Source organism: Hemicordylus capensis, chromosome 1, assembly GCF_027244095.1.
Source record: "Hemicordylus capensis ecotype Gifberg chromosome 1, rHemCap1.1.pri, whole genome shotgun sequence".
In the NCBI taxonomy this organism is placed as follows: domain Eukaryota; kingdom Metazoa; phylum Chordata; class Lepidosauria; order Squamata; family Cordylidae; genus Hemicordylus; species Hemicordylus capensis.
In genome coordinates this window covers 101,715,378-101,736,040 of record NC_069657.1, presented here as the reverse complement: position 1 = coordinate 101,736,040, position 20,663 = coordinate 101,715,378, and the positions used below count along the sequence as shown (strand labels likewise).

Genomic DNA, 20,663 nt, shown 5'->3' with positions numbered 1-20,663 from the left:
GAAAGACCTGGACATTGCCTGAATAAGTACTAAAGGGGATCTAAAACTAAAGGCAGTCAACAGTTTTTAAGAATACTGAATTTTAAGGTAATTTAAGGCACTTTTTCCTCATGGTTTACACACACATTTCCTTTATCCTACTGTCACAGATGTCGCAGGTTTGTGGAGCCCCACAAAACTTGTGAACAGAGATGACAGCAGGACAAGCATACACACCAGAGGAAATGATCCCACTCGGTTATATTACACTCATGATCAGGGATGTGCACGAAATGCAGCCAAATTTGATTTGAATCAAATTCTAATTCTAATCTATTCAATTTGGAACCATTGAACAGGGTGGAGATTCATTCAAAATTATTTGACTCTGCCTGAATTTGAATCAAGCTCGGCTGAATTTGAATGAATTCAATTCCAATTTTGGTGAATTCGCATGAATCCCCACTCTTTCTAATGGTTCCAACTTGAATAAATTCAAATTCAATTTGAATTAAGCCAAAATTCATGCATATCCTACTCATGCTTGATAAGAGCCCTGCTGGGTCAGACCAATGTCCAACAGATCCATCCACTGTGCTGTTTCTCACAATGGCCAACCAGACGTCTCTGGGACGTCTATAAGCAGGGCATAAAGGCAGTCATCTTTCCCTGATGTTGCTCCTCACAGTGACTGGTATTCAGCTCAGCTGCCTCTGAAACGGAAGTTCCGCATAGCCATCATGACGAATAGTCAGTTGTAGACTTGTCCTCCATAAATTTGTCTAATTCCCTTTTAAAACCATCAAAGCTTGTGGACATCACCACAACTCATGGAAGCAAATTCCAGAAATTAATTGTGCATTGTGGGCAGAATTACTGGTTTTTTTTAATCTGTCTTGAATCTGCTGTCAATCGTTTCATTCGATGACCCAGAGTTCTATCTAATATCATGGGAGGGGAAGTAAAATGTGTCTCTATCCCTTTTCTCCATACCATGCATAACAAGTTCTCGGGCAAGGTGGAGGGCAACTATGGTTTGCTCCAGCCTGAGTTTGACACAGGACTCCCTAGGAGGCCTAGGGAGGTACTGCTGACAGTTGCTAAGGGATATAGTATTAATTCCATCATTATTTATGGGTTTAATGCTTAACAGAATCATTCTAGATACAAAATTAGCAGAAAGGGCATTTTATGGAAACAAAATCATTGATCTGAAGTGACATTAGTGATACCAAATATTTGTTACATTCCAGTTTTCCAGGGTGGCTGGCAACCAACCAAAGCATTACAGTTTTGGGAATGCATCTTTTTGCCAAATGGATTCATCTTACTTTAACTGGAGCCCCTTTTTGTTAACATTTTGGAATACAGTCCAATGCCTGTAATCCTAAAAGTATAATCTCGTTGTTCTGCACAGGACAATGACAATAAAGATTTATCTATCTATCTATCTATCTATAATCTATTTGTCAAATTTATTTATTTATTAAATTTGTACACCACCCCAAACTTTCATCTCTGGGTGGTTAACAACAACATACACAAAAGTTAAAACATACACAAAAATCTTAAAACAATTAGAGCAATCTAAAAATTAAAAACAAGTTTAAACTTAAAAATTTAAGAAGTTGGAAAAGCTTGGCTGAAGAGGTGGGTTTTCAAGTGCTTTTTAAAAATTGTCAGAGATGGGGAGAATTGCATTTCAGTTGGGAGCGCATTCCACAGTCTCGGGGCAGCAACCAAGAAGGCCCGTCCCCGTGTGGCCGCCAGCCAAGGTGGCGGCAACTGGAGACAGACCTCTCCAGATGACCTCAATGGGCAGTGGGGGTCATAAGGAAGACTTTCCCTTAAATACCCAGGGCCCTAAGCCATTTAGGGCTTTGTAGGTTATAACCAGCACTTTGTATTTTGCCCGGAAACCTATTGGCAGCCAGTTTAGTTCTATCAACAAAGGAGTAATGTGATATCTCCGAGATTACCCAGAGACCATCCTGGCTGCTGCATTCTTACCAACTGGAGTTTCCAGACTACATACAAAGGCAGCCCCACATAGAGCGTATTGCAGAAGTCAAGTCTGGACATTACCAACATATGTACCACTGTTTTGAGGTAGTTCATCTCAAGAAATGGGCGCAGCTGGCGTATCAGCCAAAGCTGATAGAAAGCACCTCTGGTCACAGCCTCAGCCTGAGATACCAGGGAGAGGTGTGGATCCAGAAGCACTCCTAGACTGTGTACTTGTTCCTTTGGGGGAAGTGTGACCCCATCTAGAAAAGGCAGATCAAAATTGTCTCTGAAGCTCTGACCCCACAAAATGAATACCTCCATCTTATCTGGATTCAATCTCAGTTTATTCTCCCTCATCCAGCACTACTGCTTCCAGGTAGGCAGTTAGGGAGGTTATGCAATCTCCTGATGATGTTGACATGGAGAAAAATATTTGGGGGTCATCTGCTTACTGATAACACCCCACACCAAATCCCCTGATGATCTCTTCCAGCGGTTTCATGTAAATGTTAAAGAGCATTGGAGTCAGTATGGAGCCCTGAGGGATGCCACACATGATCTCAGATTTCAAAGAGCAACAGTCTCCAATCGGCACCATCTGGAATCTGTCCAAGAGGTAGGAGCACAACCACTGTAAGACAGTGCCTCCCACCCCCAACTCTCTCAGACATTCCAGAAAGATGCTATGTTTAATAGTATTGAAAGCCACCAAAAGGTCCAAAAGGATGAACAGAGTCACACTTCCTCTGTCAATTCCCAATTGCAGATAATCCATCAGGCTGACCAAGGCAGTCTCCACCCCATAGCCCACCCAAAAGCCAGTTTTAAATGGGTCTAGATAATCAGTTTCCACCAAGACCATCTGGAGCTGAGAGGCCACCATCCTCTCAATTACCTTGCCCAGCCATGGAAGGTTGGAGACAGGCCTATAGTTGCTCAACTCTGAGGAATCCAAGGCAGGCTTCTTTAGAATAGTTCTAATAATTGCCTCCTTAAGACAAGGAGACATCCTGCCTCCCTCAGAGAAGCATTTATGATTTCCACCAGGCCTCCTACAACAGCATCCCTGCTAGATAGAACAAGCCATGTTGGACAAGAGTCAAGAGAACAAGCGGTAGGCCTCATTGCTCCAAGCAGTTTGTCCACATCCTCAGGAGTCATAAACTGAAACCAATCCAGCCGAACCATATAAGAGGAGTTGCTGGACATCTCCAATTCAGACACTGCAATAACTGTGGAGTCTCCATCTAAGTCAGCCCAAATACGAGAGATTTTGTCTGCAAAGAACATTGGGTAACTGATGGCTCCAAATTCTGATTCAAAGAAGGGGGGCACGTACTAGTCCCTTCACAACCTTGAACAACTCTGTTGGACGTGATCTCACAGATGCAATGCGGGCAGAAAAGAACTACTTCTTTGCCGCATGTATTGCCTGAGCATAGATCTTTAAATGTGCTCTATGTCGTAATCTGTCGGATTTGAGTCGAGTCTTTCTCCATTTGTGCTCCAGTTGCCTACCTAGCCACTTCTGCCCCCATAGATCTTCCGTATACCAAGGGGCCAATTTCAAAGTGGGTCAGAGGGGATGCTTAGGGGCAATCATATCTACTGCCCTGGTGAGCTTGTTGTTCCAATTCCCCACCAGGGCATCAACAGGATCACCAGCAATAAATCTCTCCAGGGCTTTCTGGAATCCAATTGGATCCAATAACCTCTTTGGGCAACCATTCTAATAGGCCCCTCACCTCTGCTGAGGTGAGAAGTGGTTGTAAGCCTAACCTTAACCAGATGGTGGTCCATCCAGGACAATGGGGAAATCATAGGAGTCCCCACCCATGATACACTACCCTGATCAGAGTAAAAGATCAAATCAAGGGTGTGATCTGCAACATGCGTTGGTCCAGAAATCCCTTGAGATAGGCCCATAGTTGTCATGGCCACTATGAACTCCTGAGCTGCCCCGGACAAGTTGGTCCTGAAGTGAACATTGAAGTCCACCGGCACCAAAAGTCTGGGAGACTCCCAACGCAAGTTCCACAACCAAGTCTGTGAGTAAGGGATTCCGTTGGCCGGCAGGGCGATCGGTACACCAACAGAAATCCCAATCTATCCCTGGTCCCCAAACTTAAGTACACACATTCAATACGGTCAGATAACCCAAGAGGGAACCTGGTGAGGGAGATGTTATAGTCCACAGCCACTCCACCTTCCCGCTCATCTGCTCTTCTACAGAATACCCTGGAGGGAGAGGCTGGAACCAGACTGGGCCACTAGCCTCCTCCAATCAAGTCTCCGTGATGCAAACCAGGTTGGCCCCTTCATCCACAATCAAATCATAGATGAGTTTGGGTTTATTCTGGACCTACCTGGCTTGTTCCAGAATACAGGTTGCCATCCATAAGCGAAAAATGGTCACTCAAGAACTTAACAAGCATTCATATCAATAAACAAGTGGTTCTAATAAAAAATAATGGAGCCTACCTTCCACTTCTTTTAATATGGTAACTCTTACATACAACCCTGTGCCATTACTGTTAATTTGGTTTGTATCTGACAGGTCACAAAGGGATGTTGTCTATGCTTTGAGAGGCTGCCAAATATCCATGTTGGCTTTGTTTGGATTGTTTGGTTTGTACAGAACTACAAATGAAAGTGTTATTAAAGGAAGAGAGGGAGGGAGGGAGGGAGGGGGAGATGGTGATCTTATAGGCCTTCTTCCCTTCAAAAAGTAAACTGAAAAGTGTTTGCTCTAGGTACAATGCTAGCTGATCACTGTCATTATGTGATCACATTTTGCAACAGCATGAATCTCAGGTCAAATTGGGATGATTCTTTTCAATCCTTAATTGGGCCCTCTATTTTGAGGATGATTCCATTTGGGGTCAAATCTGTGAATTGCCTCCAATTCGATCCAAATTGATTTGACAGTGAATCAATCTGTACATCTCTAATACAATGTATACCTCCTGAGTTATGATTTACTTTTACTTACTTTTCCTGATGTCTTGATTCCTTTAGCCAAGGAGGCATAGACAATTGCCCAAGCCAGAAAAAGAGACAGTGCCAAAGGCCACCTGATTTCACCAGGATATTCAATTCCTGCAGAAATCTTCAATGCAAAGTACCTAAGAGAGTCAAAATACCAGTGTGAATAAATACAAATTATGTTCTCCTAGTCTATTCTTTTGTACCAAATTAATGATAACTTCAGTCTTCTGTGAATTCACTAGAGTTCATTTTGTTAAATTAGGATTTTTTTTTTAAAAGTGCACTTTACAACAATTAAAGTAAATTGGAAATCTGCCATTGCCTTCAGAGAGATGAGGGCTGTATCTACAATGGATATCCAAATGGTCAAATGGACAGATTACAAAACTTTTTTAAAAATCTTACTTGAAGTACTCTTCACTGCCACTGACAAAGGTTTTGTTGACATGGCTGGTGTAGTTTACCATTGTCAAGTTTGGATAGGCACTCATACAGAAAGTAGAGTTCTTTATCTGTAATTTGGGGTGGTCACCAATGATGCAGGAATCTGACAAGACAGAAATCAAAAAAGAAGAATACAGTAGAAAATATTTCCTGGGACTCTTGAGGAATAACAAGCAGCTCCTTCATATACCCATCTAAGAATCCTTGCCATATTTTATCTGAGATCTAAAATTTAATTAAGCGTCAGTTCCCCAAACAGAAATATACAGGCTTCCTCTCAGCATTTATCAAATTTGGTACTACAGTTCTACTGATGACTCTAATTTGTCTTAGAATGCTGTTTATCTAACTGAGCACTTCGACCTTACATGATTACTATATAAGCAAGTAGATACAAAGCATAACAAAGGTGCAGCACTTGGATTTAACTGACATGAAACTCATGGGTGTGGCTATAATTAAGCGGATGAGTTCAAAGAATGCAGGACCCCAGTTCCTGAGGGGCACCCCAGCTCCATCCCTCCCTATTTTCTTCATTATCTCCCTCACTCTGAGGGGCTCAGGGGAGAGGGGTGAACACGGGCCCCCTCCCCCCTAGCTACATCCCTGATGAAACCCAATCCTATGTATGCTTGTTCAGAAATACATTTCACTGTGTTCAATGGGGCTTACTCCAAAGTAAATATGCATACAATTAAAGCCTTAACCTTATTTCATTCCAGTGGGACTGATCTTTATCTTATGATCACTTGCATAATCTCTGTGCTCCAGAAGTGGTGCAGGGCCCCATTCCCTACACTGGATTATCAGTAATTACAATGCCAGTGCTTAAGTGAAGGGGGATGCTGGAGCCTTTATGAGGTACAGGCATGATGCATGAAAGGCTTTTCAAGGATAGGACCCTGTGATCTTTTTGTACCTATCTGAAGGATTGCAGAATAAGCCCACAGGTACATCCTGAGGATAATATTGCCCATTGCTTTTAGAAGCAAGCAGGTGGGACTATCCATTAGGGGTGTGCACAAACAGTTCACCATGAACTGGTTTGCCACAAACTGGGACAGCTCAAGTGGCTCGATCGCTAACTGGACAGCCTTCAGGAAGGCCAGGTGGTCCACGACTGAACTGAACCGAGCCCAGACCATGGTGGACTGATTTACTGTGGTTCAGCTGGTTTGAGGGGCTGCGCTTGTAAAGGAGGATCCAGTGAGGATCCCACATTACAAGCAAAGAGGAACCCTTGAAAAAACTTCTAAAGGGTGGCCGAGCGGGGGGGCAGCAAGAGGGCACCTTTAAAAGTAGATGTAAGGGGCTTACCTGTCCAGTGGCAGTCATGGTAGTGGTACTGCCACTCCTCTAAGGCCTCCCCAATCAAGACCCAGTGGGTGCTTGGTACTCACCCCAGAAGCCAGCCCGCATGGTGGTAGTACAGGTACAGAACTAATCTGGCCTCCACACATGTACGGAGGCCACGTCAGTTCTGTACCCGCACTGCCCGTTACAAGGCAGTACTCTGCATGTGAGGAGGCCACATGAGTTCTGGACCCACACCGCCGCCACAGAGACAGGCTGTTGGGTGGAGCACCACATGCATGCACTGGAACTGGGCCAAGGGGAGCCTTTGAGGAGTGGTGGTACCACTACCACAGCTGCTGGCAGACTAGTAAGTCCCTTACATCTACTTTTAAAGGTGACTTCCTGTTGCTGCCCCCCACCGGCTTCTCTTTAGAAGCCTTTTCAAGGATTCACCTTTGCTTTACAAGCATAGTACCTCAAACTGCTGAACCGGTTCGAGCTGGTTCGGTCAGTTGAACGGACCAGGCCAACCGGTCAGTTCAACCAAACCACTTCACATCTCCACAGTTCAGTCCTTCAGATTTAATATACCACCTATTCCATAGACTTAGGGCAGTGTACAAACAAAAACAGCATCTAAGAAATTTTTTTAAGAAAATTAAAGGGCAAACGCCTGGTAGAAAAGAAATGTCTTCAATAAGGTTTTAACGGCTGAAAGGGAGAAGGCAGATTGAATCGGGGGAGGGGGGGAGTGAAGGGGCACCAACAGAGAAAGCCTTTCCATGGACCCTAGTACTTTGGGCCTCTCTGAGACCAGGGATTGAAAGAAGGGCAAGCGGAGAAGATTTCACAGGATGGGACAAGACTGGCTGGGAAAGGCAGTCCTGAAGGTAAGCAGGTGTTAAGCCCTGAAAGGTTTTAAAGGTGAGAACCAGCACTTTGAATTGGACCCAGAAGCAAATAAGTAACTGGAGGACCAGCCAAAGCTGAACAAAGGAACCTCTGGCCATGACTTCCATCTGCTGCTCAAGCAGGAGCCGCGAGTCCAAGAGGACCCCCAAGTCTTCTTCAAAAGAGGGCGCACCACAGCCTCTTTTAAGGCTGCTGGCACAAACCCCTCACGAAGAGAAGAATTCATCAACTCCTGAAGCCATGATCTTACATTCCTGCTGGCTACTCTAATAAGCCAGGAGGGGCAAAGGTCCATTACAAATATTGGTAGCAAATTCTAATTAGGAGTATTTCCATGAGAAGTCACAAATTGTTTCAGTCCTAGCCTCTGATTATATGTGAAGGTTAGACTCTGAAATTGGGTTTGATTCAAAGATTATATCAGTTTAGCATTAACATTAAAGTTTATTTATTTGAAAAAGCTACAGCCTTCTGAATAATATTTATTTTATTTCTTTTCTATACTGCCCCATCTGTCAGCTCTGGGCAGTTCACAACAAGCAAAATAGAAACATTATTAAAACCAATAAAATAACCAAAAACGAAAACAATATAAATAGTATAAAACAATTTTAAAACAGTTTCAAAACCCTGGAAGACCAGACCAAAGAAGTAAGTCTTAAGGGCTTTCCTGAAGGCCAGTAAAGTTGTCAAGCCTCGGATTTCTGCTGGGAGTGCATTCCACAGCCCAGAAGCAACTGTGGAGGAGGCCTGATCCAGAATTGCCACCAGACGAACCGGTGACAGGTGACCTTAATGTGCAGTGGGGATCTTGCAGAAGGAGGCACTCTCTAAGGTAACCCAGACCTAAGCCATTTAGGTCTAGGTAATAACCCACACTTTGTATTTTGCCTAGGAACATATCTCAATTGTGACTTTGAACAAATCTTAATCTGAACAAAACTTCCTTTGCTGTAGGGATAATCCACTTTACCAAATGCTCCCAAGGACACTGTGAACATACACAGCTTGACAAGACGACAACATTCCATTTTGAGTGTATACAATATCGCAGGACTGCAACCGTAATACTTATCCTCACAAAGGATTGAACTCTCACTTCCTAATTCAATATACATTATTAGCATCTGTGACTTTTCTATTAATAATTGAACAAATGCACCCTGCTGCAGTTGCAATTCTGTCAAAGTCTCTATAGACAACTAATGATGCAAGACTTAGAAGCAAAAAACAATATACTTTTTAAATCATCCATATGCCCTGCTTTATTAAAGCCACTGGTAACTACTGTTGTGACCTCCCACCTATCTGTTCAGAAAGATGCACGGAGCACCATTCTTAAAAAGGTGTTGTGTTTCATATCAGCCAGCAGAGGGCGTGGTAGTATTCTGTCCTTCCACTATCCTAGTTTTCTACACAACTCTGAATTTACTTGGTAACTTGTGGAGTGGGTATTTTAAAAACTGAAGGTATTTTTATACCTGGCACTCTGTGGCCATTTGTCAGGTTCTCACATATAGAGAGCTGACTCTTATGTATGAAAAAGCATATACTTAAATTCCAAGGCCACATTTCAATACAGAAGAATGTAAACTTAAGCCCACTGGATTTAGAAATCAATCCAATCAAATTATGGCGCAGCAGGGAATTAACCTGCCTATAGAGCTGTTGGTACAAATCCCAACTGATGTGTTCCCCAGAATATGGGAAACTCCTATCCTATAGCAGGCAGCAGCGATCTAGGAAGGTGCTGAAAGGCATCATCTCATACTGCGTGAGAGATGGCAATGGTAATCCCCTCCTGTATTCTACCAAGAAAACCACATGGCTCTATGGTTGCCAGGAATCAACACTGACTCAACAGCACAACCTTTCCTTTTCCCTTTAACTCTATGCTGGACTGTAGTCTAGATGTGTGTGCATGAAAAGGGTTTGTCTCCACAAATACAGATCTGGGAATAGAACTTCATTTTGCTTTGTTTTTTAAATGGGATAAACCCTCAACCCAAGTTTTGAAAAACTGTTGCCTTGGAAAGTTTTTCCCCAAATTATGTTTCAGGGGTTTTCACTGTCACTGAAACAAGAAGCATTTACTTTCCTGAACATTTTATTTTATTTAGCATATTTGTATATATACAAATATGTATACAATATATATTTGTGTGTGTGTATATATATATGTATATATATATATATATATATATATATATATATATATATATACACACACACACACACACACACACACACACACAAATAAATATACCTCAAACTCTCATCTCTGGATAGTTTACAACAAACATAAAACAAATTAAAACAGAAAATAAAACTTTAAAAACAGTTTAAAACCACAATTCTAGTTAAAAAGCTTGGGTGAATAAATGCATCTTGAAAAAAAATTTTAAGCTGTCATTAGATATTCTTCTTCTGTGACTATTATGTGTCAAACATAAGCATTCAATATCACGGGGGTGGAGGGGAATCCATATGACAGGTATATTATGCTTAGATTTTCCTTTGCTCCTTAATTCTATACTCTGCTGATGCAATGACAGAACATGCAGTATTTACATAGTGGTAGTACTATTTTAAGTCCCTTCACAAAAATACTCTGAAGAATTCAGTGTACATAAGTGTGGCTGCATTACTTCTATTTTAAAAAAAATGTGTAAGTCTGCATAATGATCTGCATAACAAAGATTGTATCTCAGAAACAGGCAGTTCTGAAATATGCATCAAGATATAGCATGTTCAACTAGAGAGCCTCCATTTGCCTTGTTTAGATCACATCATAGCACATGTGAGATCACAGTATGGCATGTAAGGTCACTTTTGCTGCACTGCAGCAAGCTTTTCTTACAGCTTAGTTTCTAGGGCGGTTGATTTCCTTGCACTAGACACTGCAGATCAGCAGAGGGCGCAACTGAATCCCAAAGTCCAAGTCTTTGCAGCAGAGGACAAACAAATCTTTGAATGCAGTGCTATCCATCAAACCTTGAAAGATAGGCAGGAAATAATGACTACACTAAACTAAAAGGTGCAAGCATGAAATTACATTTACATGGACAATTATTAATAACTAAAATCATCCATCTGGAATCTAGGAAATGGGACATTTTCCCTCTAGCATTTGTGTGTGTGTGTGTGTGTGTGTGTGTGTGTGTGTGTGTGTGTGTGTGTGTGAGAAGGTTTTAACCAATATTTCTAGTCTACAAGTATAAGTATCAAGACAAATCAAAACATCAAGACAGCAATCTCAAACACTCAGATTTGCAAGTAAGACCCGTTGAAATCAGGGGAAGATATTTCTGTGTAAACAGATTAGGACTAGAGTACAAATATGAAAACAGAACAAGGAACGGAATCTTAAAGAACCTGATCTGATTAGCACAAATGTCAGGCACTGGCAGCTGAAAACTTAAAATCCTTGCTCCCCACCCCCTCTTATATGAATTTATTGCATTTTAAATTTTTTATTGGTTTTTACAATATCTTAACAGTCCAATTACATTTAATTAAGTAAATATTGACTTCCCGCTTACCATTCTGCATGGTTCATATTAGCTATACAAATCTACCATTGCTATAATTCAAAACACATACACTCCACATTGCAAATATGAATTTATGCTTCTACAATCCACATGGAAAATCCAGAAGATGAATCAATCTGGTATGGCCCTGTCAAAACCCAAGAAGCATATTTTCCCTTAGCCTTAGAGCACCCCTCGAAGCTCTGGCTGGACACCACTGGTTTCTGGCTTGGCCCGGGAACAGAGAACAATATGTCTTTCTAGTATGCTTCCAGAAATGCCAAAAATCAAAGATCAGTCATATCTCCTATTTTCCTTGTGCATTCTGAGGTACTCATAAATTTATTGTGCAAGGAGACTGAAAGGTATGCTGAAAATCTACTGAAGATTTGGTGTACGCTCAGGAGATATGCACATCAACAAAGCACTTTAACAGTGGCTATTCAAACTAAGGTGATACTACTGAAAACCTTAAAAGCACCCCCATTGTTGAACGAGTGACAATTTTCTTTCTCCAACAATGACCAACACTGGCTGTTGCATTTATTTTTAAAAATATAAAGCTCACTTCTCCCACAATTTGCCACACGTGGCTTACAATATATTAAAAGCACAAAAACAAAAAATAAAAAAAGCTACCGGCAAAACAGAAGGCAGAACCAGCACCATACAGGCAGTGCAGCCCATATCTGAGGCAGGTGGTTAAGACTGTTACTTCAAGCAGGAGGGGGGCCACCAGCACCTGCCAGCATCCCACTTCCTTCATCCACCTCCCCTCCCACTTCCCACCTCCCACTTCCTTCATCCCTCCCCCAGCCCCATCTCACTTCTTCCTGGATTTCAAGAGGCAGAGGGGAAGCTAGTGGAAGAGAATGTGTGGTGGGAAGGAGTACTGGGCTAGAGCTTCTCTCCTAATGCTCCACTGCACGTGTCCTCTTCTCCTCTTTTCCCCTCTTCCTCTTTAAATCCAGGTGTGCAGGAGGAGGAGAAGTGTAGGTGTATTACCAGGCAAAGGGAGGTGGCATTTTGTATGGCAAGGCATCACATGCCATGGGGTGGGGGCAACAGGTTGGGTGGTGATGACACAGGGCTCTGCCTCGGATGGGGGCCAGTCAGCCCTAAAAATCACCTTTTGTAAAGCAGTCAGAAAATCATATCCAGTAATTTCCTTCACCCCAATTCAAATGGCTATTTGGAAAAGTTAAGTCTTCACTGAACCTTGAAATTAAAATACAGTGGGGGCCAAGCAGACATTCAGCAGAACTGAGCTGCAAAGCAGAGCATCCACCACAGAGAAGGGGAGGGAGCAGCAAATTGCACACAGAGCTAGCCGAATTGAACAGGGCTAACCAAATATGCAGTTTCTTGTTCTTCTCCGTCAGTGATTTTAGAGCTGAAGCACAGTTACTGTCCCTAGCAGTGCATGGAGACCAGTAGAGTAGGTACACATAAAAACTCAAAAGGAAATGCTGGAAATCTATATAGTAAGCAGGCCACGATGGTCTAGCCTAGACCACTATGGGGTAGACAATTTTTGCCAGCATTCCAGTAGTGACTGCAGCTGGCTGAGGGATGTGATAGGAGAGGAAGCACATCTGAGTTCTGCTCTTTGTAACTACACTTCCAAAGGAAAGTTCAAACTAAGACTGGGCAGTCGGGGTGGGATATGAAAATATCAGAGGTCTTTCCTTTGGTCTTTCTACTTTGCGTGTTTTTCCTGTTGGGGTTAGTTGTGTACTGTCAGTTTTAAATGGTTGGTTCAGTTATTATATTTTGTTGTACACTGTTTTTTTTAATTGCCTCGAGTTCCAGCTTTTAGAAGGGTGTGTGTGTATGTGTGTGTGTATACATAATTCGGCCCTGGAATTCAGGGCCCAAGTCCAGGTCCTCCACACAGAGGCGTAACTAGGGAAAACGGTGCCCAGGGCAAGCACTGAAATGGCGCCCCCCGCCCCCCCCCCCAACATACTACATTATACTTAGGTTTTTCCTCACAAGCGCCCGCCACCGCCGCCGCCAAGCCAGGCCACTGACTGGCCGCCAGGTGCCAGCAAAGCAATGAGGGGGGGCGCAGGCAGCACGGAAGGGACCGCTCGTGGGGAAGGGGGCACCGACGCGCTCCCTTGACTGCTGCAGCACTGCTGCACTGAGCAGGAAACATTTGTATTAACAAAAAATTCAATTTTTTTAAAAAAAAATTGGTCATGGCGGCGCCCCCCCACGTGACCAGAAAAGATGGCGCCCGGGGCAAGTGCCCCCCCCTGCCCCCCCTATAGTTACGCCTCTGCCTCCACAGCTCCTGGGGCCTCCCAAATCCTCTTTAGTCTGTCCCAGGTGGTGTGGTTGTCCAGCCGAACATAATGATGCTTAATTTGCAGAGCAGGCGGGCTCTAAAGGCCTTTGGGTCCAGGCTTCAAAATTACCTAGGTGCACCTCTGCACACACGTGCACACACACACGCAGACACACAAAATGCTGCCCATCCCCCCTTGCCAGTCCTGCCTTGACCCTCCTACTCTGCTGCTGATGCCTCCCCACTTGCTGGTCTCACCTTCAGGGGCACACTCTGCCCTTTGACCTTGCCATGCCACTGCCTGCTGGAACAATTTAACCCTGTTCAACTGCCCAGCTGCCTCTCCTCATCACCGCACACAACTGCTCTAGCACAGGGGCGTAGCTAGGGGGGCCCGTGCCCGCCCCTCTCCCCAGCAGCCCCCCAGAGTGAGGGAGATAATGAAGAAAATAGGGAAGGAAGCTGGGGGGACCTCAGGAGCTGGGTGGGGGTTTCTTTGAACCCATGTACTCAATTATAGTTAAGTTCAAAGAACTATACCCCTGCTCCAGAACCAGTTTTCTCACTAACTCTCTTCTTAGCACCAAACGTGGTGCTCCCAGGGGTGTATATAGGGTGGGGCAGGCAGGGCACATGCCCTGGGCGCCACTTGAAGGGGGTGCAAATTATTAAAAAAATTTAAAAAAATTAAAAATGGCCACCAAAAACAAAATGGCCACTGCACATGCTCAAATGGCCTCTGTGAGGCCCTAGGCCATGCCAGGCCTCACAGAGGCCATTTGAGCATGCACGGTGGCCATTTTGTTTTCAGCAGCCATTTAAAAAAAACACAATTATTTTTAAAAATGGCCACAGCACATGCTCAAATGGTCTCTGCGAGGCCCTAGAGGCCAGCGGTGGGAGGGGTAACCTTTGCAGATGCCCCCCTCCCACGGCCTATAAGAAACGCCCCGAAGGGGTTACAGGTTTTTAAAAAATTAATTTAATATAATATAAGTCACTGTACACATATTCAGTTTGGCACTATGTACAGAGAATCAGGACTTCTGAATACTGAGCTGAAGCTTATGAGCTAGGATTGTATTCATTTGCTCTTACTTTGCTTCTTATGATAAGTGAGTTAAATGTGGTGTCTTAACAATATGGCTATTAATGGTGAGTTTGTCTTTGAATCAGTGTGAAATCCTTAGTATTAAGGCCCACTGGGAGTTTCTTGCTCTCTTTCTCTCATTTTAACTGTCTTTCTGAAAGACTAGAATATATTCCAAGCAGTGACACTGTTTACTCTGTATATCCTTTAATTATTTTCAGAGTATCTGGGAAAAGCCAAATTCTCCATTTATTTTTAAAACTGATGTAATAGTGATGCTACAATGCATAATAGAGCATTAGACAGGCACTTCTTTTTAGTTTTCCAAGTACACCTCCAAATAGTATTTGGGTATTTCATGAGCCCCAGCATACTGAAAATTGTAGTTTTCCAGCATTTTTGGTCTGGCTACGTCCACTGCAAAATAGTTTTTGAAATTTTAAAAGATTAACGAGCTTGACTTATATTTATCTAAAAGATGGGTGTCAGATGTTTGGACAGGGGGCGCAATTTCAGTGCTTGCCCTAGGTGCTATTTTCCCTAGATACGCCTCTGCGCGGCTGTCCCATAAGGCCAAGTGAGGTGACCCTGCCCACCTGCCATGGCTGTCAGTCACCTCACCTTTTCTGGGCTCCTTTACCTCTCTTTCCCCTCAGTGGCCCTCCCCCTGGGCAGAAGCGTATCTAGGGGAAATAGCGCCTAGGGCAAGCACTGAAATGGTGCCCCCTGTCCAAACATCTGACACCCATCTTTCAGATAACTTTACCATAAGATCAGCTGAAAAATACAAGTCAAGCTCATTAATCTTTTAATATTTCAAAAACTATTTAGCAGTGGACGTAGCCAGACCAAAAAATGCTGGGAAACTACAATTTTCAGTATGCTGGGGGTCATGAAATACCCAAATACTATTTGGAGGTGTACTTGGAAAACGAAACAGAAGTGCCTGTCTAATGCTCTATTATGCATTGTAGCATCACTATTACATAAGTTTTAAAAATCAATGGAGAATTTGACTTTTCCCAGATACTCTGAACAGAATTAAAGGATATGCAGAGTAAACTGTGTCACTGCTTGGAATATATTCTAGTCTTTCAGAAAGACAGTTAAAATGAGAGAAAGAGAGCAAGAAACTCCCAGTGGGTCTTAATACTAAGGATTTCACACTGATTCAAAGACAAACTCACCATTAATAGTCATTTTATTAAGACATCACATTTAACTCACTTATCACAAGATGCAAGGTAGAGCAAATGAATACAATCCTAGCTCGTAAGCTTCAGCTCAGTATTCACAAGCCCTGATTCTCTGTACATAGTGCCAAACTAAATATGTGTACAGTGACTTATATTATATTAATTTAATTTTTTTTAAATCTGTAGCCCCTTCAGGGGGCTTCCTAAAGGCTGGGGGGGGGGTGTCTGCAAAAGTTCCCCCTCCCCCTGCTGGCCTCTAGAGCCTCGCAGGGACCATTTGAGCATGTGCAGTGGCCATTTTTAAAAATAATTTTTTAAAATGGCCACTGTGCATGCTCAAATGGCCTCTGTGAGGCCTGGCATGGCCTAGGGCCTCACAGAGGCCATTAGAGCATGCGTGGTGGCCATTTTTTTGGTGGCCACTTTTTTTTTATTTTTTATTTTTAAAAATGGCAACCCCCTTCAAGTGGCGCCCGGGGCACATGCCCTGCCTGCCCCACCCTAGATACGCCCCTGCAGCCTCCTTGCTTCTTTAAAGCCTTGTGCCCCAGAATGTGGCACAGGCATTTGCTTGGTCTTTTTAAGAGCCCCTCAGCCCTTAAGCAAAAGTCTACTGGGTTTCGCATTTCGTGTCACTGCAGACCTGTGATGGGAAGGCACAGGTGTCAAAATTCTACCCACCATGCAGTTCTTGAAATCACAGTATGGGCCAACCTACATATCCTAGTACAAACGGACCATATCCTGCAAAGCAAACACCTAGTACACATTTATTAGACACACCAGAATTAGTCTTTTGGTCTGTAAAAAATAAGCCAAGATCTGGGTCAGGAGTGCAGTCTGTCACGATGAAGGGCTGCGTTGTTTTCACCCATCTCAATCACTCCCAACCATTTTGCAAAAAATCACACTTGGGGGCAAATCACTCTCTGGGAGGGAAAATTTGTGGATGAAAATGGCATTGGGGGGGTAGTACCCTGTCCCTCACCATACACCACACTCCCAGCCCCAAGCAGTGCCCAGTTCATGCATTTTTAAGGAGCAAAGGACCACTTCTGGGCTAAGTAGCTGTGCTTGTGATATCCATGATGATGCTTGTGATATCAATGGATGGCACATCACTGGTTCCTTTGCCTCTTGCCAATACTGTTTTGAATGCCTTGCCAGCTGAAATGTTTTCCCCTATTCTTTTTATTTTTATTTCAGTGCTGCTGTACACACAGGCCCTTTGGTGCTTAGCCCTTTCAGGGTTTTTTAAAAAGCATCTTTCTTCTGGTATCAAGGCTATACTTTGGCAGAGGCTTTACCTCTTCTATATTTATTACATGGAGATGGTCTATTGTGGTAGAGGGTGTGGACTTCTGGGGAGGCCACACCCCTTCATGCTTCTTCCCTGCCTCCCCTGGCTGCTCAGCATTCTTGCTGTCCTCCTGGGTGTCTAGGCCAAATAAAGGGAACAATGCACATCATCTTGCTCTCCAAGCCTCCTGCTCTCCAGCACAACCCCCCCAAAACCCACAAATGCTCCCACTTTTGTGAATTTTTGCCAAAAATCTTGGGGGAACTTGTTTTGGGGGAAAGAGGCACAAAATGGCTTAGTGCTGCAGAAAATGAGATCAGAACTCATTTCTGACCACCCAGGAACCACAGATAGGTGAACTTTGCCTATTTTAAAAACTACGAATAAAGGAACTAGAGTTCTCAGACCCAACTACAGATATGTGAAACTGTGATCCACGAGACTGCGGATAACGAGGACCACTTGTAACTGTATTTACCCAAAAGAAAGAGGACTCTGAATTTAAGATGACCTCCCAATTTTTTAATAGGAAAGAAGCTAGAAAAAACCTAGTCTTGGATTCAGGTAAATACAGTACTGGGTGCTTGTGTAAGAGAAAGAGATAGAGATACCCAGTAAAACTCTCAATGCAGTTTTCTAGGAAAACAATAAAGCTGCCAAGTATGTGCATGGTGACATCGGTACACAATGCATCTGGGCTCTAACTGCAAAACACTGTTGCCTAGCGTTTTGAACAGGTGTCTGTTCTGTGGATGGTTACTTCTTTTTGTTAGACTCGATGCCCTTTTCGTACCCTCCAACTCTTCTAAAGCACATATTGCGATATTACATGGCCACTGCAAAAACAGAATGGAAGTGCTATAGGTAGAATGTTCAAATGTTCATGATGAGGATATGTGTACAAGGTAGTGGTACTACAGAATTCATTTCCACCATTAACTCTTATTCCAATATACTTAAGCTTCAATAATAAAAAGAATCAATCTTCTACAGCAAATCCATGTCATGCTCATTGCTCAGTCATTTTAAGGCAGAATTATTCCTCCCATATCTGTCAGATACATCCATAACTGTAATCGTCGTCAGAGTTCAAAAGGAAAATACCAAAGACATAAAGAAAAAGTATCTCCAACTTACCTAACAAAAGTTTGTTTTTATCTCTACAATCCGGTGTGTTCCATGGATTGTTACAGGAAGCCCAAGGTAACACAGGTACAAAGGATGCAAAAAGGTAGAAAAGTGTGTAGCACAATATAATATTATAATATATGGCTATTAGGACAGATATAATCAGCATAGCAATACCACAGCCTAGTGGGGGGAAAGAGAAAGAGGACAAGTTAGATAGAATCCCCTTGGTCACCTGCTAAACATACTATGAACTGAAAGATAATGTTGAGATTAGCTAGCAATGCATAAATTCATTTTCTTTCATGCCCACTTTAATTGACAGGGGGGTTACATTTTATAGGCAACTGTTCAACATATTGTGCAACCAAATCCAATCCTTGTTTAATCTGAAGTAAAATACACTGAGTTTGTACACTAAAATACACTGACTTACTCCCAAATCAGTGTGCATTAGATTAAAGCCTCCACCACATTACAGTCAACAAAATATTACACACATGCATGCACACGCGCACACACACACACACACACACACACACACACACTCTAGCCAAGGGTGCAGTTTGGGAGGATCACAATGTCTGAGGCCAGATGGGATTATTCCTCAGAAGCACCTATACTGATGCTTATTGCTTATTATTATGCAGTATTTTGAAACCAACCAAAATAAACAACATATGCAGCATTGTTGCAATTTAATCTTGAATATATCCAAGAACAGGTCTTTGAATCTTGCTCTACATCCCTTCCCAAACCCTGAAATGGCACCCCTGAATACTGGTCCCAGAAACGGGCATCTTGTGCAGCATGGTATATATGAATCGTTATTTAGCGCTGAAGGCTCGTACCACTGCCTTTAAATGTGTGTGTAATACAGTAAGAGTGATGCACCCATGCAGTTCAGCAAGGATTTACTTAAGCAGAAGGAATAGTGCTGCATTGCTACTATATCAGTCAACATGAGGTCATCTCAAGGTCAAAGTAAGTAAATAGCGCACCCCCTACAGATCTGTGTTGCAAAGTGTCACAAAGAAGATAATCCTTTTCATCTTTATCCTTTAAGCTGAAGACAAAATTGTGCGAGATTTCCTAAATGCTCAGAAAGGCATCATTTTTCTTGACTCACCTTGTAAGGCAGGGATGGCTTTCCAGACAGACACAGGCCCCTGACTAGCAAACTGCCCCAGAGAAACTTCCAAGAAGAAGATCGGAACTCCAGCCAGAGCCAACATTGTCAAATAGGGGATAAGAAATGCACCTAGTGAGATCAAAGATGTGCAATGTAAACATATTTTCTAAACCTTGTAACATTTATCCTCACAATAACACTGCAAGCTAATACCAGTTCTTTTGGAATTAAGGAAGATCTTTTCTCTCTGAGAACCAAGCCAATATACTTTATTGGCAGAAGGCACAGTTCTTTCCTATGGGTGAGGCTATTCATTAGTCAGATTGACAGAAGGCATTTTCATGCATCATAAAACCCACAATTACTACCAAGGCATACATTTCAGGCTGGGACAACCAATCCTTACTCTGAAGTCGGTCCCACTTATTTCAATGGGGCTTACATACAAGTTAGCAGATTTGATATGAATATATATAGCAATAGCAATAGCAATAGCACTTACATTTATATACCACTTTATAGCCAAGCTCTCTAAGTGGTTTACAATGATTTAGCATATTGCCCCCAACATTCTGGGTACTCATTTTACCGACCTCGGAAGGATGGAAGGCTGAGTCAACCTTGAGCCCCTGGTCAGGATCGAACTTGTAACCTTCTGGTTACAGGGCGGCAGTTTTTACCACTGTGCCACCAGGGGCTATATATATAATACACATACACACATATAGTTAGCAGATATTAATATATGCAGCCTACTCTTAAGCATGTTTCCTCAGAAGCAAGTCCCTTTGCATTCAACAGGGCTTACTCCCAACAAAGTGTGTATAGGACTGTAGTCTTATTTACAAATGGCTGCATTGAAATCAATGGGATTTACACCCAATTATGTGTGCAATCCTATATACACTTGCCTGGGAGTAAGCCCACTGAATGCAATGGGACTTACTGCCTCACAAAATCCATGCCATGGATTGGACAGCACATCTGCTCAGGGTCATAGACTATATGGGGCTATTCCCCCATCCTACCTACCTTGACAAGAACTGCCTTGTTTAGTTCAGCCACTCCTGACCCTCATTCTCCTCTGGGTATATTATGGATTTACTTCTGCACTGTGTCAAACAAGGCTGGCTGTTTGGAATGGAAATGCCTGCCAGACTTGCTGCAGGTGGTGAAGCTAATTCAATTAGGACTAATAATTTCTCTCATCATCACCTACAACTGCGCCTCAGAGCTTTCTGGAGTGTGTCAAAAGGAAAATCGGGTTCATTTTAGGCTAAATGAAAACCTGTGCTGGAAGCAGCTGAATTTCAATTCAGTCAATACTGGGATTTATGCAGTCAGCCTTCCAAGCAAGTTTGTGGA

The 20,663-nt window shown here is 43.0% G+C and overlaps 1 protein-coding gene across 1 annotated transcript in view; it reads right to left on the bottom strand.

Moving 5' to 3' along the window:
• SLC6A5 (solute carrier family 6 member 5) overlaps positions 1–20,663 on the bottom strand; it is a 112,587-nt gene that overhangs the window by 82,949 nt on the left and 8,975 nt on the right. Inside the window, exons 4-7 of the mRNA XM_053285379.1 lie at positions 19,296–19,427; positions 18,176–18,349; positions 5,380–5,521; positions 4,979–5,111 (exon numbers count right to left, since the gene is read on the bottom strand). Of these exons, the coding sequence (XP_053141354.1) occupies positions 4,979–5,111; positions 5,380–5,521; positions 18,176–18,349; positions 19,296–19,427 (581 nt within the window). The remainder of the gene's footprint in view (positions 1–4,978; positions 5,112–5,379; positions 5,522–18,175; positions 18,350–19,295; positions 19,428–20,663) is intronic.